We start from the raw sequence: 26,221 nt of genomic DNA, 5'->3' as shown, positions 1-26,221 counted from the left end.
GTAGGGCCGCCTGCCTCTCCGCCTCCGTCTGTGACATCGAGGGTTTCCCGGTCCTCTTGCGATTCTTCCTGATCCGTTGGGACTGTCTGATCGGCCTATCCGCCTTGGCCTCTTCCTCCCTGACCTTGGCACCGTCCGTTCCTGCCTTATAAGTGTCCCACCAGTCCCATGCATCCGCGGAAGTCGTGAAGAATAAAGACTTTTCGTCCACCACCACTCGTAGTTTGGCAGGAAACAACAGGGAGTACTTGATGCCTTCCTGGCGGAGCTCTCGCTTGAGGGACAAGAAGTTTGCCCGAAGTCGCTGAGTCTCAAACGTGTAGTCCGGGAACATGGTGACTCTGTTGTTTTCCACCTGAAAGGGCCCTGCCTCTCTCGCCCTCTGCAAAAGCCAGTCTCTGTCCCGGTAATGGAGCAACTTGAACACCACCGGGCGAGGAGGAAGGCCCAAGGCTGGCGGACGCGCCGGAACTCTATGCGCCCGCTCCAAGGAGAAGAAGGGGGACAGACCTTCAGGTGCCACCTCCGTCCGCAGCCAGTTATCCAAGTAGCCCACCATGTCGTCGCCTTCAATTTTCTCCGGCAGGCCCACTAGGCGCACGTTGTTGCGCCTGTTCCTGTTTTCTGCATCCTCGGCCCTCCTTTCCAGTACCTTCAGACGGTCCATCACATCGGCCATCTGGGCCTTCACCGTTGCCTGGGCCGGGGCTAAATCCTTAACCGTGGTCTCCACGGATTTCACCCTGTCCTTCAGTTTGTCGTGGTCGGCCTTCAGGAGGCCCAAGCCCGTCGCCACCTGAGCTATATCTTGCTGCAGGGCATCCTTTGTGGTGGCGATGGCTTCCAGGATACGATCCTGCATCCGTTGTAACGCCGCCTGATCTCTCTCCGCTCCTTCCGCCGCCTCAGTGTCGGTCGCGCCATCTCCCTTCCCCTTCGGTTTCCCCATCTGGGCCGGGATGGGCGGCGGTCCTCAGAATACGTTCCTGGTCGCCCTCCAAGCGACGCCGGGCACCGTCCTCCAGCCGGGTTCTCAGGTCCAGAAGTGTCACCGAGAGGCAGGAAGCACCGAGCGGTCGTGGCTCGGCCAGCGCCAGTTGCGCCTGAGATCCGGGGTCTCGTCTCCGAGTCACTGTCGCTCCGTTGTCGCCCCAGTCAGGAGACGGTCCTCAACCACCGCCCAAGGGTGCGCCAAAAGTTCTGCCAGTGCCGGGGGAGAGGCGCGACGCGGCCGCCAACACCTCTAGCGTGTCCGGGAGCGAACTTCAGTGGGTCTCCGGGCAGATGTCTCCGTCACCAGCGATCTCATGCCATCGCCGCCATTTTGGGGTCCGCGACTTCTCGGCCGAGTTCAGCTTTCGAAGTTACGATACTGCTGCGGGAATGCTCGGTGTCGTCTTCCGCGGGTCCCGGACCCTCCGCAGCACCGTCTAGTACCGGATTATGTCCTTTATCTTGGGGTTCGAATGGATTTTCAGGATATTTTCCGGGATCGGGCACGGAGCTCCGGGCTCACGCTGCCTACCTCCTCGGCATCCAAGCCACGCCCCTTTGGGATATCTTTCTGATAACTCAGTAGCATTGTGTTTTTCTTGTTTAGGGTTCGCAACGTAGCCATGTGGTAGGCATGGCTCTGTGCTTTATATTATGGCCTTGTGTTCTGGATAATTATAACATTTTGTGCTGTCTTAGCTTTTTATTTCATTCTGTGACAATGTGTTAGGGGTGTTTTCATGCTCAATACCATCGTAATGTGTTTTTATAGCAGGGGTAGCTTTCTGTGTCATGATCGAATAGCTTGTTCTTCTATTTTGTGGGAAGCTCTATGTTTCATTCAGTATCAATTGTTTTCTCTATTGCTGGGTTGGTCTCATACTGTGATGTGTTTTGGTTGATGGGCAGATATTATTGTGTTTTTGTTGTGTGGTTGGCTCTGTGTGTCATATTGTAACAAATAGGTTTCCTGTTTTAGAGGCAGACATGAAGATCCCCACTGTGTGTGTGGTATTGTCGGGAAGCCTGAACACCCTAGATGTAAGTATTGCTGGATGGGAGAAGGAACACAACAAAAATGTCTGAAAATGGAATCGAAACGAAGGGAGAGTTGGGTAGGGCAGCAGCCCACTGATCACACTTTTAAGGAGAACAAAGGCATGGCATGGTGGTGGCACACATTTCGGGTGCCACGGGGTAGGACATTGTATCTTGTCATCTATATTTGAAACAGGTGGTGCCACACATCAGAAGAGTACTTGTTTTCCTGCCTTTGTGTGCAAGGTGGCCATGTGTGGGGTTCCATGAGTGGTCTCTGTTTTGACTTTACCACAGGCGGCGGTTCCTCCGTTTAGGCGAAGGAGCATCGCCTCACTGCTCTCAGAGCATCGCAAAGGAGAAATAAAATAATAATAACAGAACTTTATTATCATTTTATTTTTAGTGAAGCTTGGAGCTAGGTTAGGGCTGGGCAGGGAGGACTGGGCTCGCCATGCCAGAGGGAAGATGAGTGGTATAATCTGCACCTTAAGTGCGCATGATGGTTTGGCCAGACTTCTTGGGACGACCAAACCATCAGGTGCACTTAGCATGTTCTCCACCCGGCTGTATTGCACAGCCTGGGTGGAGAACACGCACAGGCACCCATTCCCTGTCTGAGCGCCGAACCACGGTGCTCAGACCAATCACTACGCTGCTGACATGCTGGTGACAGCAGTGTCGTGATTGGTTAGAGGAGTCTTGGAACCTATGTGCTGTCAGGCGCCAGGAGAACAGTGAGGTCGGAGAAAAATATCGGCTGGTGACCGGGGATGAACAGGTAAGTCTTTTTTTTAAATCTATTTTTCTAACCCCCCACCACTGTTCCCTACCAGCAGCCACTGTTTACTCAATTTTTAGTGCCTCAACTGCCTTAATTCTGGCTGCCCCAGTGATACATTACCCCCCTTAAATGACCACAGACTAAAGACAATCCATCCTTCGCTCTTTTTCAAGGTGGCGTAGGTGTAACGTATGTTGCATTCCAAATCGGCACCGTAAATAACCACAGGGTAAAGATAATCCTTGCCACGCTCTAATTCTGGATGGGGTATGTGTAATGTGTGTTGCCTTCCCAATCACCACCGTAAATGACCAAAGGTTAGAAATAATCCATGCGCACTCTTCTTCTGGGTGGGGTATGTTTAAATGGGTGTGTTGCAATCCAAAACCACACCGTAAATGACCACAGGTTAAAGACAATCCGCGCCACACACTTTTTCCGGGTGGGATATGTTTAATGGATGTGTTGCATCCACAAGCGATAAACAAGGGGATTCCATTTGAGGTGTTGAAGTTCTTCCAGATTTTCAACATCCAACTGGGTCTCATGCAGGAACATGCATCTGGGATCACACCCCCTTCAGGAGCAGGTAGCCTCTTCTTCTATAATGATATAGAGCATAGAAGTAGGTCCCAGCCTCTGCTTCCTCTATTCTTACTCTGAAAAGTGTCCAAAATGATTCTGTCCCTGGCCCTTAAGGCTTAGCAGTTCGGTCTGGACTGTTTCCATGAGGCACAGGTTCAAGACTGATTTGCATATGGGGTGGCGTATTGGGCATAAGAACGATGGATTTATCCCAGATATCTATACCTGGTGAGAATGTTTGAATCATTCAGCGTTCCCTCCATCATTTGTTGGAGTTACACTTTTTGCCCTAAGGGGGATGGGTATGCCCCGACATGGGTTCCTTGCTCACTGTGCCACTGGATTCAAGCTAACCTGGCTGATGAACGGTGACATACCCTTAAACCGGTCCCAGGGTGCTTGTTTCTGGTCAAGGGAGGACCTGGTTTGGCAGTTCGGTCTGGACTATTCCCATGAGGCACAGGGTCAAGACTGATTAGCATATGGCTGGGTCCAAACTGGGGTGACATAGTGGGAAAAAGAACAATGATTTAACCCAGATCTCTTGACTGGGGAAGAATGTTTGAATCATTCAGCATTCCGTCCATCAATTGTTGAAGTTACAAGTTTCACCATAAGTGGGATGGATATGCTCAGATGTAGGCCCCTTGCTCACTGTACCACTGGATTATAGCTAGCCTGGCTGATGGAGGGTGACATACCCTGAAACCGGCCCCAGGATCCTTGTTTACTCCAGTATTGGAACTTTCATAGATTCACATGCCTGAATCATTCCCCGTCGTCGAGACGGGAGTCTCCTGTATATAAAAAAGCAGTGCTTAGTAGTATAGCAAACTGAAAAGAGGCCTAGGCCCATTTCCCTTTTGCAACCCATAGCCTTTGTTATGTAAAAAAGGCCCAAACTTTTCCCTGAACCAATCAGAGCTCCTCACCCTCTAGAACCCTCCTGAGAGAACCTTCTGCCCCTCAGATTTTTCTACCGCACGTTGTGCTAGGGAGTCTCCTTTGAACTCTGCTCAAACTCTGTGTTTTTTAACTTCTTTAAAGAACTTTGTTCTTAGGAATTCTTCTGGATTCTGTTTTACTATGGATTATCTTCAAATACATTCTTTAAGGAATATCTGGAAAGAAGAAGAAAGGATCATTTAGAGCCTGGACAACTTGTTCCAAGAGGTTGCACTACACTGATGAACCTCACACTGACTAGATTTACTGTCTATACCCGCAGGCCACAGACCGCAAGGTATGTCGCATTTTATCAAGTAAGTTCTGAGAGGTCGTGGAGGGCGCCTTTTAATAGGGTGTCAAACGCTAAGGCCAGAAAGGAGGTTTTCCCCAGTGACAGTGATGAGGCGGCGTCCTCAACATCTAGGAGATCTCATAAGAGATAAAAATCTCCTCAAACTCATTCCTCAGGGGAACGTCCTGAGAAGGCCCTCAAAAAGACCACTCATAGGTCTTCTGGGCGCAGTCCTTCAAAATCTCCTCACTCTTTGGAAAAGGAGAAGAAAAGACATGCTTTTGGGGAAAGATCATGTTAAAAAGACGACTTCTGAGCCGTCAAAATCACTTCCTCTGGTCAAAAAACCCTTCAGGAAGCAGTCTTTTATACCTCTGAGGTAAAGACTAAGGCAGCCTCTCCGTCGACGGCGGCATCGTCTACGACGGCATCGTCTACGACAGCATCGTCTACGACGGTGGTCGTCTACGATGGTGGTCGTCTACGATGGTCGTCGACGACGGTGGTCGTCTTCGATGGCTGTCTACGAAGGCCGTCGACGACGGTGGTCGTCTACGATGGTGGTCGTGTATGATGGTGGTCGTCTACGATGGTCGTCGACGACGGTGGTCGTCGACGGTGGTCGTCTACGATGACCGTCGACGATGGTGGTCGACGACGGTGGGTTGATGACAGTGGTCGTCTACGACGGTGGTCGTCGACGACGGTGGTCGAAGACGGTGGTCGACGACAACGGTGCTCATCGATGACGATGGTCATCTACGATGGTCGGTCGACGACGGTGACAACAACAGCGACAAGGATGATGTCGAGGACGAGGTCACCATTGACGGTGACTATGTCGTCGACGACGGATAGCTCTCTATGCCTGGTGTCAATGATGACAATCTCCTCAACGGGCTCGTCGAGGAAGATTCCAAGATTAAAAAATCATCAGCAACTGCTTCAAGAGCAGGATTCATAGGAAAAGATCCTTATGGATACGCTAGTAGTCCCTCACAATTACATGTGAAGTATGAGGAGAAGGACTATGAGGAGTGATATGGGGAGTACCAATATCCTCAGCAACAGCACTATCGCCATGAGTGCCAGGAAGGAATGGTTGGAATACCATGCTTCATGATGATAGATCTGCAGTTTATGCTGGCAGACTATGGAAAGAGGTTTCCGCCGGCACCAGCTGCTCAGGAAATCCCATCCCTACAACTCCAGTTAGAAACATGGAGCCACAACAAGAAGTTAGGCTGGCAACTCCTCGAATAATACACCACCAGAATCCGGTCACCACAGATGATGATGACCAGGAAGAGGGAGAAATAACAGATCCCAACAAAAAATGGGATGATTACTTGAATCCATCTCTGGCATCTCCCTCACCAGGACTGGTGGATTCTCCGCAGATTCCATAATATAATGGGAACAGCTGCGAGAGATTCTAGCTTCCTATGTTGACAATACGAACGGATTGCTTCTTATACGATTTCATGTAGCCATTCAAAACCATCCAAAATCTCATTTCGTGTTTTAGCAAGTGGAGCAACAGGAATCTAAGAATCCCTCTGCGCCTATATCAACACCTCCTAACAGGGAGGGGAGATGCTTGGACAATGCAAGACAGAGATTCTCATCCATGTCTGTTCTCTTAGGCAAAGCAGATAATGCCCTTGGGCAGTTAATACAGGCATATATGGTGCAATATGGCGCCTAACATGGACCTCTTCCCAGAGAACATTAGACATGAGGCGAGCGACGGTACTAACGAGTCAGAGGTGGTTAAGGTCGACTGCCTTAAGACCAGAAGTACAAAATTAGGATCCTGAATCTCCCCTTCGAAGGAGAAGATTTATTGGGAAACAAGTGGATGAGGCATTTCAAGGTATCAAAGAAGATACAGATACTACAAATACCCTGGGTACACTATGATACCGTTAGGTACCTTTCCGAAGTGACTGGGAAAGAGGCCAGTCATCCTACAAAGTGAGTTATCAACAAGGGAAGATAACCCCTTTTATTCCTCATCATCACAACCATATTGTCAACAATAGGAGGTACAACAAACAAGGAACTATACAAAGTCTGCTCCTAGAGGACGAGGAGGTCGTCAAGGGAAAACACATTGGTAAAAGACAATGACAACCTCAGGGATCTGGCTGCATGTTGCTTTTCGTCTCCACGAAATCCATGGGTGGGAGAGTTGCTTCCCATCTATATTATTGACAGAAAATAACAGACAGATGGGCCTTCAATATACTAACATTCACACACTCTTCAGTTTCTTCGATTCCCTCCTTCCAACACTGCAGACAAGTCAAGAGACTAAAAACATCTATCTCAGATGCTTTTGGAGATTCGGACAATGCTCCGAAAGGGAGCAATAGAACCGGTGCCGATCTTCCAAAAGCAAAAAGGTTTTTTACTCCTGTTTTTCTTCCCAGTTCGGAAGAATGCCCTGCAATAGCGCCCTGTTCTAGGCCTGAGAGTTCTGAATACTTACCGTAAGAAGCAATTTTTTCCAAATGCTGTCCCTAGACATTCGGCTACTCTTAAACCCAGGGGATCATATTACCACTCTAGACTTACAGGATGGTTATTTTCACATCCCCTGTAGGTAGAAAGGACCCCCTGATATGGATGAGACTCCTGGGTCAGGGACAACAATTTCTTGTAAAGGTAAATACCCAGGCAGGCTAGAAATACAAGAGCTGGCTGACTATAAAAACAATATTCAAAAAAGCACAATTTATGTAATAAAAATGATTTAAGCAATGGACTGAAATGATATCAAAAGGATATACTTTAATATAAATATATAAGATAGACATATACATAAAAATAAGTTACACGATAGACATATTATCTCATGAAGTACATTTGTTTGTTCTCAGAAAGACTTCATCTATACTACTATTATAAAGAGAGAACTCTCACCTTTTGGCAAGGTAAACTCTGGAACCACAGCGCCAATCCACACACCCGATACATTGTTGTAATCCTCAGGGTGTGCAGATGGACATAGGCGATATAACGTTAAAAAATAAGTTAGATTAAAAAAATTAACATTTGAAAAAAAGTAGTCCCCTCGAAGTAGCGCCGGCCGCGACCTGCGTCTGACGTCAGGAGCGCAGCGTCCAGGAGCAGCGGACATGGGCGGGGGAGGAGCGGTGACGACCTGCGAGGAGCGGTGGAATGAGGAGCAGCAGCTGAGGTAAGGCAGCGGGGGTCGGGGCAGACGGGGGACGGGCTCATGGACAATGTCGGGGCGGGTGGGGTAGTTTTAACATGTTTAAGAGGCGGCGGGGGTCGGGGCAGGCGGGGGACGGGCCGGGCGGGAGACGCACACTCTGTTGGCTGAACACTGCCGCCTAAAGCACTGCAAATTGTGGCTAGATGGCAAGGAACGGTGATTTTTCTGCGCATTCCGCCCTTAAACGGCAGGTAATTTGGTGTGGAATGATGGTATCATTTACATTTATGTCTTTTAAACAGCCCACTGCCCAGCCCGTCCTGACTTTGTCCGGGAGCAACAGGCAGCTTCCCCGACTCATGTCGGGGCGGGCGGGGGTCGGGGAAGCTGCCTGTTGCTCCCGAACGACTAACTCTCTCTCTCTCCTAAGCTTGACATTAATGCCCTTTCCCCTAGGTTGCACCCCCGTCTTCTTATTTGCACTGTCCAGCCACATTTACTCCCTTGTAGGTGTGACTCTCAACCCTTTAACACTCTCCTTTTCAGCTGCCCTCATTCCTTGCTTCGCTTACTTTATAGAACAGTTTTTTTTTTGTGGATCTGTCGTAGCGAGTGTGCAATAATAAACATAAAGCACAAGTGGGTGCACAGGCTCTACATATAACATTTATCATTCTTTCACAGAGTAGAGTCAAATTACAATTGTAGTGCATAGGTGCGTGTTATCAGTCTCTCATATCAGAAACTTTAAGCCGGACATAAGTGTTTTTTCACAACTATAAGCACTGCGCCTGCTGGAACTAGAAGTCTCACGTTTCCCAATCTAAGAATTGCCATGAAAGTTGCAGTATGTGGTTAAAAAATCAGGACTAACCAAAGTCTCCCTTGTGAACTATAGCTAGGTGCTTAGCCCTCGACCTTTAGCAGGAGTGATGCAGATGAGATTTGACGATGTGATCTGATCCAAGGCAATCCTAATTTTGAGCAGAAGAGTCCATATTATATTTTTTTAGCCAGTGACATTATTTAAACTTTCTGGGCCTATTTTAATAATTTGCCAAATATTTGTTTTACTGACACTGGTAGGTTACTTGTGTTTGTGAGGTTGTCTTTTTCGAAGTAAAATATTTTGATCACTGGCCTCTGACTGCTTCACTTAACTCTCGACTTTAAAACTGTGAGCAGACATTCTGTCCAGAGTGATGTCAGAGCCTTGGATCAGCAGCAGGAGTCTACAGCAGGCAGCAGCAGCACAGCAACCCAGGCTGGTGGAGAAGGGAACTTGGTGGGCGGGCATGAGTAAGACCCCTCTGGGCATGTGTCACCCTCCAAAGGTGTGCAAGTTTAGAGGTATGCCACTCACTTCTATAGACTGTGTGGCCCACATTTTACATATCCCAGCGATCCATGATAAAATGATGCATAGATGCACACTGGCTCCATATAATATCTTGTGTTCTGTAAATTCATACAGTAGTAACAGCAACATGCATAATTTGTGCGCACATTATATCCATCCAAATCATTTGGCCGTTTAGGTTATTTGTATAGAACTTTAGCACCACAAGACTGCCACATAATACTGAGAGTTTCCGAAAGAGAGTGAAAAGAAATATTCCAGAGTATAAAAGGAGACCGCAGTATACAAGGAATAAACAATAGATTTGTTGGTGGAGGGATCTTGCTCAATATCACAACGGACGAAGCAATATTGTTTAGTAAGTCTTTGGTATTTATTTATATTCGTTTTTTTTCGTATGGCAAAAACTTAGGTCCTGCTTTAGATCTCGGCGGACGGGTTACTCCTTAACAACCGTGACGGATATCCCGTCCTCTGAAATATAAATCCCATAGGATATCTATATCTATACTACTATTATAAAGAGAGAACTGTGTCTTTTGAGCCAGGTAAACTCGAAAAGTACACCACCAATCCAAACACCCAATACATGTTTGAAAACGTCAGGGCAAGCAGAAGGACATAGGCTCTATAAAAAAAAAATTATACGTTATTTAAAAAATTTACGATTAAAAAAAAAGTAGTCCCTTGGAAGTAGCGCCGGCCGCGACGTGCGTGCTGACATCAGCAGCGCGGGGAGGAGCGGCGTACAGAAGCGCGAGGATCAGCGGCGGACATGAGCGCGGGGAGGAGCGGCGCTGAAATGTCTCCAAAGCGGCGCTGAAATGTCTCCAAATGTCTCCACAGAATCAAAAGGGAGGAGCGGTGAGCATCGGACAAGCGGTGAGGCGGACAAGCGGTGAGTAATATTGAAATGTCTCCACAGAATCAAATCCTCGCTGTGTGTTGGGCTGCTGATGCAAGCCCCATCTCTATGCTAACGTGATGTAAGGTTAAAACGGGAAGCCCGACCAGCGCAACACTGTGCATTAAGTAATGCGATTCATTGACACAGTCAGCAAGAAATGTCTCCACAGAATCAAATCATCGCTGTGTGTTGGACTGCTGATGCAAGCCCCATCTGTATGCTAACGTGATGTAAGGTTAAAACGGGAGGCCCGACCAGCGCAACACTGTGCATTAGGTAATGCGATTCATTGACACAGTCAGCAAGAAATGTCTCCACAGAATCAAATTATCGCTGTGTTGGACTGCTGATGCAAGCCCCATCTCTATGCTAACGTGATGTAAGGTTAAAACGGGAGGCCCGACCAGCGCAACACTGTGCATTAAGTAATGCGATTCATTGACACAGTCAGCAAGAAATGTCTCCACAGAATCAAATCATCGCTGTGTGTTGGGCTGCTGATGCAAGCCCCATGTCTATGCTAACGTGATGTAAGGTTAAACGGGAGGCCCGAGCAGCGCAACACTGTGCATTAAGTAATGCGATTCATTGACACATTCAGCAAAGTTGATAAAAAAAGGCTTTAGAGACAGAATGTCAAGTGGGATTTAGTAAAAACGGTCATTGGCAAACATCGGTGCGGGCGGGGGCCATGAACACTGATTGCTCGCAAGCCTTTTTCTCCCGGACAACGTCGGGACGGGCTGCTAGTATGATATAAAAAAGGAGTTCTTTTTCTTTCACAATATTCTCTGATTGTAGAGAATATGGCTGTATGTCGTGTGTCAACGCGTTTCGACAAACTCATTTGTATTCGTCAGGACAGAAACGGATGATCAGCCAATTTTTCTAGACAAAAAGATATATACAATGATGATATTTGAATGAATTTAAAATCACAGTGCATTGCTTCTTTATAAACAATAAAATTATTATTAAACATGTTCAAATTCCTCAGCCAGGCTAATGTAATGATACATAATACATTTAGGGAAGTAGTTGGAGAGAAACATACATATTTCATCTTTCATAGTTGGCAAAAACAAGACTCTATCTTTAGCATTTAATTTGCAGACATATGCTGTAACTTCATAGAAATCGGTGTGTCATTCAAATATTCTGGGAAGGTCACCCTAAACTTCATTCGGAACTATTTAGTTCCAAACCTAATTTATTATTCCTTATTTATTTTATCTACCAAATTATTTCAGTTCATCTGTGCATAGAAAAAGGACCTATATAAAATTTTGTCTAGTTTTTGTTACTTAACTAAGTTATATAGGTAGTATGAAGTAGGTGGTAGTTGGTGGAGATGCATCTATTTTTCTCAGGGGTTAAAAAGAATAAGGAATCAATATTTCAAAGATTGTTATTGCGCTAGTGACTCGCTGAGTTTTTAAAGGTTTACATTGATATCTAATCGGAGATGAACTCAAAGCATACTATTTGCACCTTGTTATGCTATACCATTTTTAATAGCTCCTCTTACCTAAAATGATCAAAAACCAGAAGGATATAAAGTAGTTGTAGGGAGTAAGGCACCTTTCCTTCATAAAGATCGGAATCGGTATGTGATAACTATAAAAAAACATATTTGAATTACTATTGCAGTTCACTATGGATACACATGATTCACTCTTTTTAGATTTATTGATTATGTCAAATTTCAATCTCACCTGATTAGTCAGTGTTCACTGCCTCCATCTTACTACTACCTATCGCTACTCTTCGTCATCTCTTTTTAAAAAGGCAAGGGAGGGAAATCTCAAGCTTTCAGATCCATTATAGTCGTCGTGCAGCAATTTACACATCAAGGTGTTTATAGCTGAAAAAATGAAATCATGGTTGTAAGAATTAGCGTGCTATGAGAATGACAATCTACCGGATAGACAAATGGTGTTCAGAATTTGTCTCTTACGTTTATCATTTGTCACAAACAGGCGCGATCCTAAACGGCTCCTGATGGTGGTTTAAACGTGATACAGCAATGGAAGCCGGATATTTTCACATCCCCTTCATCCTTCCTTTAGACTCTATCTTCGATTGGCAGTAGCCGGAGGACCATTAATCTTTATATAGTGTCTGACTCCAGCGACATTTCTGGGGGCAATATTGGACACGGAATGCAACAAAGCGTTTCCCTCCGAGGAAAGACAACTGAGGATTGTGTCCCTCTTCCAAGAGTTAGTAAAAAGAAAGTCTCTTTTAGTCGGCAGGTACAAATCCTTGCTAGGCACGATGTCCTCTTCTATTCCCCTGGTACCTTGCTACAGGCTAAGGATGAGACCATTGCAGGAACAGATCGATCTTCAATGGCATCAGGCGGAGGGATCCTTCGACGATACAATAAGGGTGACACCAGTGATGATACAGGCAGCAAAGTGGTGGACACAAAAAGCCAATGTGTCTCAAGGAATGACGTTTCTGGCAAGAGCGGCTCCACTAGTGGTAACGACGGATGCGTCGTTAGAAGGATGGGGAGTTTTCCTTCAGGACCTTCAAGTCTGCGGTCGTTGGAAGGCACAGGAGCAGCAGTTACACATAAATCTGCTGAAGCTCAGAGCGATCCGCTTGGCATTACTGGCTTTTCTGCCAAGGATAAGAGGTTCGCCGGTGTTGGTAAGAACAGAAAACACTACGGCGATGCAATATGTGAACAAGCAAGTGGGCATGAGATCTCTCTCCTTGTCTCAGGAAGCCCAGGAGATATGGGAATGGGCTCTTCAGCAAGGAATATCATTGGCAGCAGAACACCTCCAGGGGGATCAAAACGTCAAGGTGTATACTTTCAGAAGGCTAACATTGTCCTGCCACGAATGGGAGCTAGACCAGAGGATCCTGGACAGCGTCTTTCGAAGATGGGGAACACCGATAATGGACCTCTTTGCTACAAGGGAAAACAGAAAATGCCAGTACTTCGCAAGCTGGCTTCCCCAGAAGGGATCTTGAGGGAATGTGTTTTCCATGGCATGGTCCGGCATCTTTACCTATGGTTTTCCTCCAATTCCTCTTCCCCCCCGCGTACGGGTGAAGATCAAGAAAGAGCCGTGCAGGCTGATCCTAGTAGCCCCGTGGTGGCCCAGACACCACTGGTTCATGGAACTGCTGCTGCTGCTGTCGGAGGACCGTCCAATTCGGTTGCGCCTTATTCCATCGCTTTTGACAATGTCCAAGGGGCAGGTGCTCCATCCAGACCCAAAATCCTTGCGATTAGCAGCCTTTCTCCTGAACACTGTGAGTTTAGCCATCTGAACATCTCACACGAATGTAGGGAGATCCTGTCCAAGGCCAGAGCGGAGAGTACCAACAAAACCTACAGGACGACATGGAAGAGGTTTTGTCTGTGGTGTAAGAGACATGATGTTCACCCTCTTACAGCTGCACCTCATCAAATTATACCTTACATTTTGCCATTAACAAAGTCTCGATTAGCACACGCCTCCATCAAGGGGCATTTGGCTGCGTTATCCCGCTACAGGAGGTCATCGTCAGGCCTATCTTTATGGTCCTCAAGGATTAACAAACAATTTATGAAGGGGATATTCAGAGTCTTTCCTCCAGTAAAGCCTCCACCACTATTATGGAATCTGAATGTTGTACTTTCTCAATTGATGAAACCACCGTTTGAACCAATACATAGGGCAGACCTGAAGTTCTTGCTCTTCTCATTGCATTGACTTCAGCGAGGAGAGTAGGTGAACTACAAGCGCTCACGATTCAGGAGCCTTTCTTACAGTTTCAGGAGGATAGAATGATTCCCAGGACAAACCCGAAGTTCATTCCGAAGGTGCCAACTGATTTTCATTTGAACGGACCATTGGTGTTGAAACGTTTCTTTCCTCATCCATCGACAGCGGCAGAACGAGTATTGCACTCGCTGAATGTTTAGAGATGCATGAAATTTTACTAGAAAGAAACTAAGGCGTTTCGCAAGTCTTCTCAGTTATTCGTCGCCTTCAGCACACCCAGGAAAGGTTTCCCACTGTCAAAGAGGGGAATTGCCAGATGGATTTCCAGTGAGATTGTCTACTGTCATCAAGCTGCTGGAAAGCCTTTGAATGCACAAGTCCGTGCCCATTCCACGACGGCGGTGGCCACAACCACTGCAGTGTTTGGAGGAGTGCCAATCCAGGATATCTGCAGAGCAGCAACCTGGGCATCTACGCACACCTTCACCAGGCACTACTGCTTGGAGGCAGCCGGAGAATCGGATGCGGCGGTGGGAGAGGCGGTACTGCGGAATATCATCCAGTAACGGTGAGCCTTTCTTGCATCCCTCCATCCATAATTTCTCTTGTTTACAAAGTCATATTATATATAAGTATGTATATGTGCATATGAGATTATGCCTCATTTTCTAATGGTATTGCCTGATAATGTAATATATCAGGAAAATGTGCTTTGTTTTTACACTGCTCGCTATTCTGATTCAGACATGTGAATCTATGAAAGTTCCAATACTGGAGTAAGAAAACAAGTTACTTGCCTGTAACTTTAGTTCTCCAGTATTGGAATCTTTCATAGATTCACATGCACCCACCCTCTTCCCCTGAGAGGCTCACCTCGGATTTAGCACAAGAAGTGTGTTATATGCACAAGTGCGTGAAAAATCTGAGGGGCAGAAGGTTCTCTCAGGAGGGTTCTAGAGGGTGAGGAGCTCTGATTGGTTCAGGGAAAAGTTTGGGCCTTTTTTACATAACAAAGGCTATGGGTTGCAAAAGGGAAATGGGCCTAGGCCTCTTTTCAGTTTGCTATACTACTAAGCACTGCTTTTTTATATACCCGAGACTCCCGTCTCGACGACGGGGAATGATTCAGGCATGTGAATCTATGAAATTTTCCAATACTGGAGAACTAAAGTTACAGGTAAGTAACTTGTTTTCTTCCGGTCCAGGGAGGACCTGGCTAAGCAGTTCGGTCTGGACTGTTCCCATGAGGCACAGGCTCTAGACTGATTTGCATATGGCTGAGTCCAAAGTGGTATGGTGTAGTGGGCAAAAGAATGATGGATTTAACCCAGATCTCTTGACTAGGGGAGAATGTTTGAATCATTCAGCATTCCGTCCATCATTTGTTGAAGTTAGACTTTATTTTATAGCACTTGCTGCACATAATCCTGTGCTCCTCTGTTGCGCTGTACTCTGAAATCTCCTGCTGTACTTCATTTTGCACCTTTTGTTGCACATGATATTGTGCTTCCCTGTGTACGTTAAATCCTATCTCATTCTACATATGATCCTGTTCTCCCCTGTTGCACGGCACCCCATGCTCCCCTGTTAACCATCAGCCTCTTCTCCCCTGCTGTACATCACCCTGTGCTCCCCTGCTGCTTCATTTCATCCTGTTCTCCTTGCTGCAAGTCATCCCTATTCCCTGCTGCATGTCACCCTGTGTTTCCTTGCTGTACTTCGATTTGTACCGTTTTCTGCACATGATCCTGTGCTCTTCTACTGCACTTTGTGTTCCACTGCTGCTCTTCATTATTGTACCTTCTGCTGCACATTACCATGTGCTCCCTTATTTCACTGCACCCGGTGCTCCACTGCTGCACTTCTTTATTGTAGTGCTTTGTGCATATGATCCTGTGCTCCCTTGCTGCACCATGGGTCTCTCCTCTGCTGCTCTTCATTTTGTACCTCTTACTGCACATGAATGTGTGCTCTCCTGGTACACTGCACTCTGACCTCTCCTGCTGCAATGTAACCTGTGCTCTCCTGATGCATATCACCCCATGCTCCAAGGCTGCACTGCATCTTGTACTCCCATGCTACACTGCACCCTGTGCTCCCGTGCTGCACTGCACCATATGCTCCCCTGCTTCACTGCAGCCTGTGGTCACTTGCTGTTCTTCGTTTTGTTTCTCTTCCTGCACATTATCCTGGGCTCTCCTGATATGCTGCACTTTGATCTCTCTGGGTCACTGTACCCTGTGCTCCCCTGCTGCACTGCACCCTGTTCTCTCCTGCTGTGGGCACACTCTGCACCCTTGTTGCACTGCACCCTGTGCTCCCCTATTGAACTGCACCCTGTGCTCCTTCGCTGCATTGCACCCTGTGCTCCCCTACTGTACTTTGTATAATATCTCATTCTGCATATGATCCTGTGCTCCCCTGTAAAACTGCACCCTGTGCTCCCCTACTGCATGTCACTATGTGCTCCCCTACTGTATTTTGTATACTATCTCATTCTGCATATGATCATGTGCTTCCCTGTTGCACTGTACCCATGCTCCCCTGTTAACCATCACCCTGTGCTCCCCTGATGCTTCATTTCATTCTGTTCCCCTTGCTGCAAGTCATCCTCTTTCCCTCCTGCATGTCACCCTGTCCTTCCCTGCTGTACCTCAATTTGTACCTTTTCCTGGACATGATCCTGTGCTCTCCTACTGCATCCTGTGCTCCACTGATGCACTTCATTATTGTACCTTTTGCTGCACATTATCCTGCGCTCCCCCGTTGCTTTGCACTCAGTGCTCCACTGCTGCACTTCATTATTGTAGTGCTTGCTGCATATTATACTGTGCTCCCTTGCTGCACTATAACCCTCCTCTGCTGCACTTCATTTTGTACCTCTTGTTGCACATGGGCTTAAGCTTCCCTGGTATACTGCACTCTGACCTCGCCCCCTGTACTGTACTCTGTGCTCTACTGCTGCACATCACCCTGTGCTCCCCTGCTTCACTGCAGTTTGTGCTACACTGCACCCTGTGCTTCCCTGCTGCACGGCACCCTATGCTCCCCTACTGCATTGCACCCTGTGCTCACCTGCTACACTGCAACCTGCTGTACTGTTCCCTGTGCTCTTCTGTTAACCTTCAGCCTGTTCTCCACTGCTGTACATCACCCTGTGCTCCCCTGCTGCTTCATTTCATCCTGTTCTCCTTGCTGCAAGTCATCCTGTTTCCCTGCTGCATGTCACCCTGTCCTTCCCTGCTGTACATCAATGTGTAAATTTTTCTGCACATGATCCGCTGCTCTCCTACTGAACCCTGTGCTTCATTATTGTACCTCTTGCTGCACATTATCCGGTGCTCCCCTTTTGCACTGCACCCGGTGCTCCACTGCTGCATTTCATTATTGTAGTGATTGCTGTATAGGGCCCGATTCACAAAACTAACTTAAGACAAAATTCTAAACTTACTACTTTTGGTATTCACAGAATGCACTTACTACTTTTGGTATTCACAGAATGGATTTACGACTACTAACTTTATGTCTGCACTCGGGCCGGAAATTCTGGCCCGGAGGCGGAGCTACCAGCCCAGAGGTAGGACTACAGGCCCAGAGGTAGAGATTCCGGCCATGGCTAAATCCCCACCTCTGGGCCGGAAGCTCCGCCTCCGGGCCGGAAGCTCCGCCTCCAGGTCGGAATTTCCGGCCCGAGTGCGGACGTAAAGTTAGTAGTCGTAAATCCATTCTGTGAACACCAAAAGTAGTAAGTGCATTCTGTGAATGCCAAAAGTAGTAAGCACATTCTGTGAATACCAAAAGTAGTAAGTTTAGAATTATGTCTTAAGTTAATTCTGTGAATCGGGCCCTATCATCCTATGCTCCCTTGCTGTACTCTAACCCACCTCTGCTGCACCTTATATGGTACCTCTTGCTGAACATGATTGTGTGTTCTCCTGGTATACTGCACTCCTGATGCAGTGCACCCTAGGCTCCCCTGCTGCACTGCACCCGGTGCTCCCCTGCTGCTATGCACACAGTGCACCCCTGTTGCACTGCACCCTCTGCTCCCATTGTGCACTGCACCCTGTGCTCCCATGGTGCACTGCACCCTGTGCTCCCATGCTGCACTGCACCCTTGGGCTCCTCCACTGCTCTGCACCCTTGGCCCCCCTCGCTGCTCTGCACCCAGTGCTCCCCTGTTGAACTGCACCCTGTGCTCCCCGCTGCATTGCTCCCTGTGCTCCCCTGCTGCACTGCACCTTGTGCTCCGATGCTGCAATGCACCCTGTGCTCCGGTGCTGCACTGCATCCTGTGCTTCCTTGTTGCACTGCACTCTGTGCTCCCCTACGGCACTGCACCTGTGCTATCCCGCTGCACTGTATCTTGTGCTTCCCTGCTGCAATGCGCCCACTGCTCCCCCGCTGCACATGATTTTGTGCTCCCATGATGAACAGCAGCCTGTGCTGCCCTGCTACTCTTCACCATGTGCTCCACTGCTCTCTGAGCTACCCTGCTGCACTTTATTTTGTAGTACTTGCTGCACATAATCCTATGATCCCCTGACACACTCTACCCTGTGCTATCCTGCTGAACTGAACCCTGTGCTTCCCTGCTACACTGCACCCTGTGCTCCACTACGCCACTGCACCCTATGCTCCTCAGCTGCACTGCACCTGTGTTCTTTCGCTGCACTGTATCTTGTGCTCCCCTGATGCACATAATCGCGTGCTCCCATGATGAACTGCACCCTGTTTTCCCCTGCCACAATGCACTCTGTGCTCCCCTGCTACACTGCAAACTCCTGTGATCCCCTGATGCACTCTACCCTGTGTTATCCTGCTGAACTGAACCATGTGCTTCCCTGCTGCACTGTACCCTGTGCGTCCCTGCTGTAATGCACTCTGTGCACTCAATGCTGCCTGGCTACACCGCACCCTGGGCCTCCCTGCTGCACTGGACCCTGTGCTCCCCCACTGCACTGTACCCTGTGCTCCCCTGCTGCACTGTACCCTGTGCTCGCCTGCTGCACTTTGATTCAAACCGCTTGCTGAAAATGATCATATGCTACGCTTCTACAGCCTCTGCTCCCATGCTGCACCTCATTTTGTATGGCTTACGGCACATGACCCTGTGCTCCCTTCCTCCCCTGCTGCACTGCACTCTAAGCTCCCTTGCTGCATTTTATTTTGCAATACTTGCTGCACATAATCCTGTGCTCCCCTGCTGCGCTGCACTCTGGGATCTGCTGCTGCACTTCATTTATCACCTTTTGTTGCACATGATACTGTGCTTCCCGGCTGCATGTCACCCTGCGCTCCCCTACTGTACTTTGTATCCTTTCTCATTCTGCATATCATTATGTTCTCCCCTGTGCACGGCACCCCATGCTCCCCTGTTAACCATCACCCTTTTCTCCCCTGCTGTACATCACCCTGTGCTCCCCTGCTGCTTCATTTCATTCTGTTCTCCTTGCAGCAAGTCATCCACTTTCCCTGCTGCATGTCACCCTGTCCTTCCCTGCTGTATTTTGTTTTGTACCGTTTTCTGCAGGTGCTCCTGAGCTCTCCTACTGCCTCCTGTGCTCCACTGCTGCACTTCATTATGTACCTCTTGCTGCACATTATCTTGTGCTTTCCTGTGGCACTGCACTTGATGCTCCACTGCTGCGCTTCATTATTGTAGTGCTTGCTGTATATGATCCTCTGCTCCCTTGCTGCACTCTGACCCGCCTATGCTGCACTTTATTCTGTACCTCTTGCTGCACATGTTCCTGTACTCCCCTGGTATACTGTACTCTAAACTCTCCTGCTGCACTGTAATCTGAACTCTCCTGATGCACATCACCCTGTGCTCCCCTGCTGCACTACATCTTGTGCTTCCATACAGCATGCACCATGTGGTCCCCTGCTGTTCTTCATTTTGTTCCTCTTGCTGCACATGATCCTGTGCTCTCCTGATATACTTTGAGCTCTCCTGATGCACTGCACCCTTTGCTCCCCTTCTGCACTACAGCCTGTGCTTCTCTTCCAGGCGATCCTCATCAATACTCATAAGCATTAGAATATTCCCGCCCATGCGCGGGACCCCGGAAACACTATATTATATGTGCCCCACATATATATAACCATATATATTTATACATATATATATATATATAAAAATAAGCAATAGCATCCTACTAAACATCAGAGCTGAATTATGCTGTAAAGAATTTCCACCATACATGAAAAAACATGCATTAGAAAACATGAGAAACAACAATAAAGTTTGTTTTAGAACTGTTTTAATGCTCGGAGAGCAGTAGAAATTCTCATAAAACACTGAAAGCATAGGAAGCTCCCATGCTGCATTGCAAATTCCCAGTCTAAAAAGACTGAAACGCTAACTTGCAGCTGAATGCAATAAACTGACACCGTGTCTTTAAGGCACCCATGACCCCCAGCTTCCCATCATGCCTCAGGGGTGACAGTTAGGTCAGTTGTTCTTTCCTGCTCCTTCAGGAAGGATCCTGGCAACACAGCTCCACTCATTTCTGTATTTTCTGACAGAACTTTTCTTCACTTTTCACAGTTTTTTGACTTACTTTGACTTTTAACATCTTGTCAAGTAAGAATCTATCTTTTATTGACAGTTTGGTGGGTATTTTCTACTTTGAAATGCCTTCTCTTTTTGACAACTGCCCTTCTTGTGGCAACAAGACGGCCACGACAGACAGCCATTTATTTATTTATGGGTTTGTACCGCGCTAGAATCGACTCCTGAAGGAGTATCTCTGCGCCCAACGCAAGTGAGTATACTGGATGGAAGAGCTAGGAAATCGATGGCATTACTGAGCCTGGAACAGAAAGGTTTTTAACCGTTTCCTGAACGTCATATGGTCTATACATAGCCTAAGAGAATCAGGAAGTTTATTCCAGAGGCATGAAGTCTGTATTCTTTGTCTACCTGAAAATCATGACCCAAAGCCAGTCCTCACTGCAAAACCCTGTCAGGAAGAACTCTATTGGACAGGGAGAGGATTCGTATCTATGGCCTAGCCTAAAGGTCATCCAAAGGAAGGTCTCCGGTAAGGAAGGGCTCCAAGAGGGCTAGAACACCTTCAAAGGATAGATCTTCACACCCTTCAGCTTCAGCATCGGGCTCGGCGCTGAGGAGAAAACTACCGGTGGGTCATTCATCTAAAAAACGACCTTCGGCGGTGGGCTCGCCGTCGAGAAGAGGGGATTCACGTACGTAGTCTAGAATTCCAGACCCTCCGCCATCGTCAACTCGGCGACGATCGGCGTCGAGGACAAAGACACCTTCGCTGTCGTCAACCCGTCGACGATCTGCGTCAAGGACAAAGACCTTTCCGCCGACGTCAACCCGGCAATGATCGGCGTCGAGGACCAAGACCCCTCCGCCGTCGTACACCCGGCGATGATTGGCGTCGAGGACCATCACACCTCCACCGTCGTCAACCAGACGACGATCGGCGTCGAGAAGTGTAACCCCTCCGCCGTCGTCAACCGGACGACGATCGGCGTCGAGGTCCAGACCTTCGCCGTCGTCATTGTCACAACGTTCGGTGTCGAGGAGAGGCTCACCTCTGTCGTCACAGAGAGCCTGAGATCCTCCGCCGTCGACAACCAGACGTCGATCAGCGTAGAGGAGGAGATCTCCGTCGACGTCTCGTAGGCGTTCGGCGTCGAGGGTGACCAATACCCCTCCGCCGTCGTCGCGTAGACACTCGGCGTCGAGATTGACTGCTCCGCCGTCGCCCCAGCGGCATTCGGCATCTAGGGCTCCGTCGTCGGCTTCACATCGCCGCTCGACATCGAGACATCGCCGATCCTCGCATCGCTCACCGTCTAGGCATACGACGACGCCGAGGCATCAAGAGCGGGCTGGGTCGATGTCGAGGAACTCCGCTTCAGGGAGAGAATCGGTGATTCTAGTGACAGAATCAGCCTCCCCCACTCATCCTCGCATTCGTCTGGGCAAGCCGCTTCAAAGTCTAGAAGCCCTGCCCGCAAGTCACCTTTGAGAGACTCTTCTTCTGCAAATGTGAGGTTGTCCCCTAGATGGAATCTGCCATTGGATCATTGGCGGGATTCAGGGGCTGCGAGACGGATGCAAGAATACACCAGTCCTACACACAGGTCTCCGCTTCAGAGACTAGTGGAAGAAGTGGACAGACGAAGTCCTCCCAGGCACACGGTTCAAGCTGAGAGATCACCTGTAAGGAGGCCTGCTAGATCTCGTTCCCCCAGAAGGGAGGAACGTTCAGGAAGATCACGCGATAGGAGGCACAGTGCTCATCGCAGGAGTAGGAGGACACCATCTACTTCTTCTACCTCCTCTACCTGATCTTCCAAGAGGGATTACTCTCCCACACTTTCGGATAGCCCTGTCTCTAGGGTCTCACACGTGGATGACATCAACACTTTTCATGATGTCCTGCAAAGAGGATCTCAAAAGCTCAACATTGAACTGTCTGTTCCACAAGTCCCTACGACAGTGATTTTTGAGACACTTCACCAGAAGTCTGCTTCACATCCTTTGCTGTCATTAGTTTCAGGGATTATGGACCCGGTCAAACGCATATTCCTGGCTCCAGCGACCATTAGAGCAGTACCGGCTTGTATCCCTAAAAAGGACAAGCCAGCTGCATCTGACCCGGTCTTTGTCAAGACTGATCCTCCTGCAGACTCAGTGATCGTAGCAGCAGCACGAAAAACACACTCGGTCACTGCTACCTCTTCAGTCCCACCAGATAAAGACAGCAGATCACAGGACTCGTGGGGTCGTAAGGTCTGTAACTCTGCCTCTTCTACTCCGAAGGTCTCCAGTGCAGCTGCACTGTTGGGTAGATATGATAGAGCCTTATGGGACTCCATGGAGCGTTTCAAGTCCAAACTGCCGAAAGAAGACCAAAAGGACTTTGAAGAGACAATGACAGAAGGCTGTTTGGTAGCGAACCACATGATTAGCACAGCGGCGGACACCGCAGCCCTTGCGGCACATTCATATGCCCATGGAATTTGCGCCAGAAGGTCATCTTGGTTGTGCCTGACAGGCCTGAAGCCCGATACACAGCAACGCATCTTAAACCTTTCTTTTTCTGGTTTGATATTTGATATTTATTGATTTTTATATAGCGCGACTATCGCTCCGGAAGGAGCATCTTGGCGCTGAGCAATCAGAAGCAATCAGAAGAGACCAGCTTGGAGGGAACAGGAATCATATGGCTGCGAGGACCAAAGAGTCGGGCTGAAGGAAAATCCATGTCTTCAGGAGTTTCCTGAAAAGGCTTTCTGAGGGGGCGTGCCTGAGGTCAGAGGGAAGGCCGTTCCATGCCTTAGCCGCCAGAAATGAAAAGGTTTTTCCACCTTTCGTTTTGAGCTTAAACCTGGGTATGATAACCAGGTTGGCTCCTGATGACCTCAGGCAGCGCGATGGAATGTACTGAGGGAAGCGCTTAGCAAGGTAGGAGGGGCCTGTGTTCTTGGTGGCTTTGAAGACAGTAACAAGGAGTTTAAAGAGGATCCTTTTGTGAAGGGGCAGCCAATGGAGGGTATTGAGGGCCGCAGAGGCCGAAGACCTTCTCGGAAGTCCAAGAACGAGCCTGGCCGCCGCATGCTGGACGCTCTGTAGCTTCTTGAGGGTGGACTTCTTTATGCCTGCCAGGAGACCATTACAATAATCAAGCCTGGACAAAATCAGAGCCACGGCAACTGATTTTCTGGCAGAGATAGGGAGAAAGTCAAAGAATTTCTTTAGCTGTCTAATGAGATTAAAACAGCACCCTGCAGTGATGCGCACGTGGTCGTCAAAACTGAGAGACGAGTCGAATTGGACACCCAGATTGCGGGCCGATGAGACTGCACTAGGGGGTGCTTCAGAGTGTTGAGGCCACCAATCTTTTGGAGAGAAGAGGGTGTCTTTGCCTAAGGGTATAATTTCAGTTTTGGCGCTATTGCACTTGAGATGGTTATTATTGAGCCACGCAAAGACTTGGGAAAGGCAATTCTGGAATCTAAGAGAGGCATCGGGAAGTTTTTTGTCTAAGGTGACGACAAGTTGGGTGTCGTCCGCGTAAGATGTTACGAGGATGCCATGGGATTCAATCAGGGTAAGCAGGGGGGCCATGTAAATATTAAAGAAAAGAGGGCTAAGAATGGACCCCTGGGGCACACCTGATGGAATAATTCTTTCGCTAGAGAGAAAAGGGCCAAGTGAGACTGTTTGTGATCTGTTGGATAGAAATGAAGATATCCATTTTAGAGCGGTATCCGACACACCAATTTCGCGCATTCTGTGGATAAGGATTGCATGAGAGATGGTATCAAATGCTGCGGTTAAGTCGAGCAGGATGAGTACAGCGTGTTTCCCCTCATCCTGCAGGAACTTAATGGTGTCGGATAACTCGATCAAAGCAGTTTCAGTAGAATGGCCAGGGCGGAAACCAGATTGCTGTGGGTGGAGAATATGGTTGTTTTCCACAAAGGCTTTTAACTCTGCTTGTACTATTTGCTCAGTAATTTTGCCTCTCTCTTCGGTGAACACACTGACGAAGAGATGAGTAGAATGAAAGCCGAACAAGAAACAGTGAAAGCCGTTGGTTTGGAAAAGAAACAGGAGTTCAAACGCCGTTTTAAAACCAACAAGGGCAGAGGGGCTCAACAGAGAGTTCAAACTCCTCAGTGGTCCCAAAACAAGAATCAGGGCAAGACCCAGTTTCGAGGGGGAAAATCCAACCGAGGAGGTCATCGACAACAATCCTCTACATCAACGAGAGGAGGGAAGTCATGAGCAGTGGCTTCCTCTGGCGCCATTGCCCACTCCAGTGGGAGGAAGTGCTTCACAACATCTGGCAGAGTGGTGTAGCATCACAAAAGATCGTTGGGTGCTGAATATACTGCGCAATGGATACACGCTTCGTTTCCAAAAAAACATTCCTCCAAAGAAATCTCGTCCTCACCAGTTAGATCTGCTACGGAAGGAGGTAAAGGTTCTTCTTCAAAAACAAGCTATAGAAGAAGTACCTCCCTCGCAAAGAGGAAAGGGAGTCTACTCCAGATATTTTCTTGTCCCCAAAATGGATCAAGAGAACAAGTTCCGTCCCATTCTAGACCTTCGTCTGCTAATCAAGGTCATACTCAAAGAGAAGTTCTGCATGTTGGCCCTTCACCAAATATGTCCACATCTGCAGGAAGGCGATTGGATGTGTTTAGTGGATCTGCAAGATGCATACTTTCATATTCCAATTGCACTGCATCATCGCAAGTTCCTGAGGTTTGTGGTCAGCAACAAACACTACCAATACAAGGTGCTACCCTTCGGGCTCAAATCGGCACCTCGAGTCTTCACCAAAGGCATGGCGGTGGTGGCAGCTTCTCTTCACAAAAAGGGGCTCTTCGTCTATCCGTATCTAGACGACTGGCTCCTAAAAGGTCCATCTCCTCTACAAGTAGTGAACAACTGTCACCTTTGCCTGCAGAAATTGCACAAGCTCGGCCTCCATGTCAACGTGGAAAAGTCAGTCCTAGAGCCAACCCAGTCCATCCACTACCTAGGCTCCGTTCTGGCTTGGGAAGAGTGTTTCCTTCGGAGGAGAGACTTTTTTCGATGCAACAGAAGTGCAAGATTCTGCTCGAGACTCGAAGTCCAACAGTCTGTCAGGTAGCCTCCCTGCTGGGTTCCATGGCGTCCTGCATCTTCCTCATACCACATGCCAGGCTGAGGATGCGTCCTTTACAACAGTCTCTGGAGGACCAGTGGGACCAATCGACAGGGCGCTGGTGTGAGAAGTTGGCCTGATATATGATGCTCACTAGTTCTAGTGATCACCTTGTATCAGTCCAAACAACCCTTATGGTGATTGGTTGTAAGTCAACCTTATAGACCAGCTATCCTAATGGTAGCATGGACAAAAGCAGTCTTTAGGCTAAACTCTTTTGGCATGTGAAGCCAGCTGTTTTACCATATATAACACTCTTGAATACCAAGTGAAAGGACACCACACAGGTTGTTATGAAAATAAACAAGTATTTATTAACTAACATACACCTCTGAACTCTTTATGAGGTCAGAGGCCTAAGCACATGACAATACTACGAAAGAAATACGAGTTAGCACAATATTTACACGTGTGCCTTAGGGGCACGACAAACCATATACTAGAAACAATGGAATGCGAGGAAAGAAAATATTGTAAGGAGATCCAGAGGCTGGAGGATCGCTGGGACTATGCTACCAACTAGATAAGTGAGGAGCAGGAGGCCCACGGGACTCACGTGCAGAGTGGAAACTCTCACACAAGATGCGTACCAACGTCTATGGATGCTACAGTTCAAAGAGTTACGGATTCCGGATGAACCCGGCTGGATGGAGGAAAAACAACAGTGGACCTGAACACTAGGATAGTGAACACAGAC

At 48.1% G+C, this 26,221-nt stretch overlaps 1 protein-coding gene across 1 annotated transcript in view; it reads left to right on the top strand.

The window, feature by feature from the left end:
* The window catches only part of LOC147693350 (transient receptor potential cation channel subfamily M member 2-like), a 1,918,272-nt gene that overhangs the window by 493,502 nt on the left and 1,398,549 nt on the right, over positions 1-26,221 (top strand). Inside the window, exon 12 of the mRNA XM_086933680.1 lies at positions 1,973-2,034. Coding sequence (XP_086789806.1) covers positions 1,973-2,034 — 62 coding nt within the window. The remainder of the gene's footprint in view (positions 1-1,972; positions 2,035-26,221) is intronic.

Source organism: Lissotriton vulgaris, chromosome 8 (genome assembly GCF_964263255.1).
Source record: "Lissotriton vulgaris chromosome 8, aLisVul1.2, whole genome shotgun sequence".
NCBI lineage: Eukaryota > Metazoa > Chordata > Amphibia > Caudata > Salamandridae > Lissotriton > Lissotriton vulgaris.
The sequence above is the reverse complement of the archived record's forward strand: the minus strand, read 5'-3'. Positions and strand labels throughout refer to the sequence as shown.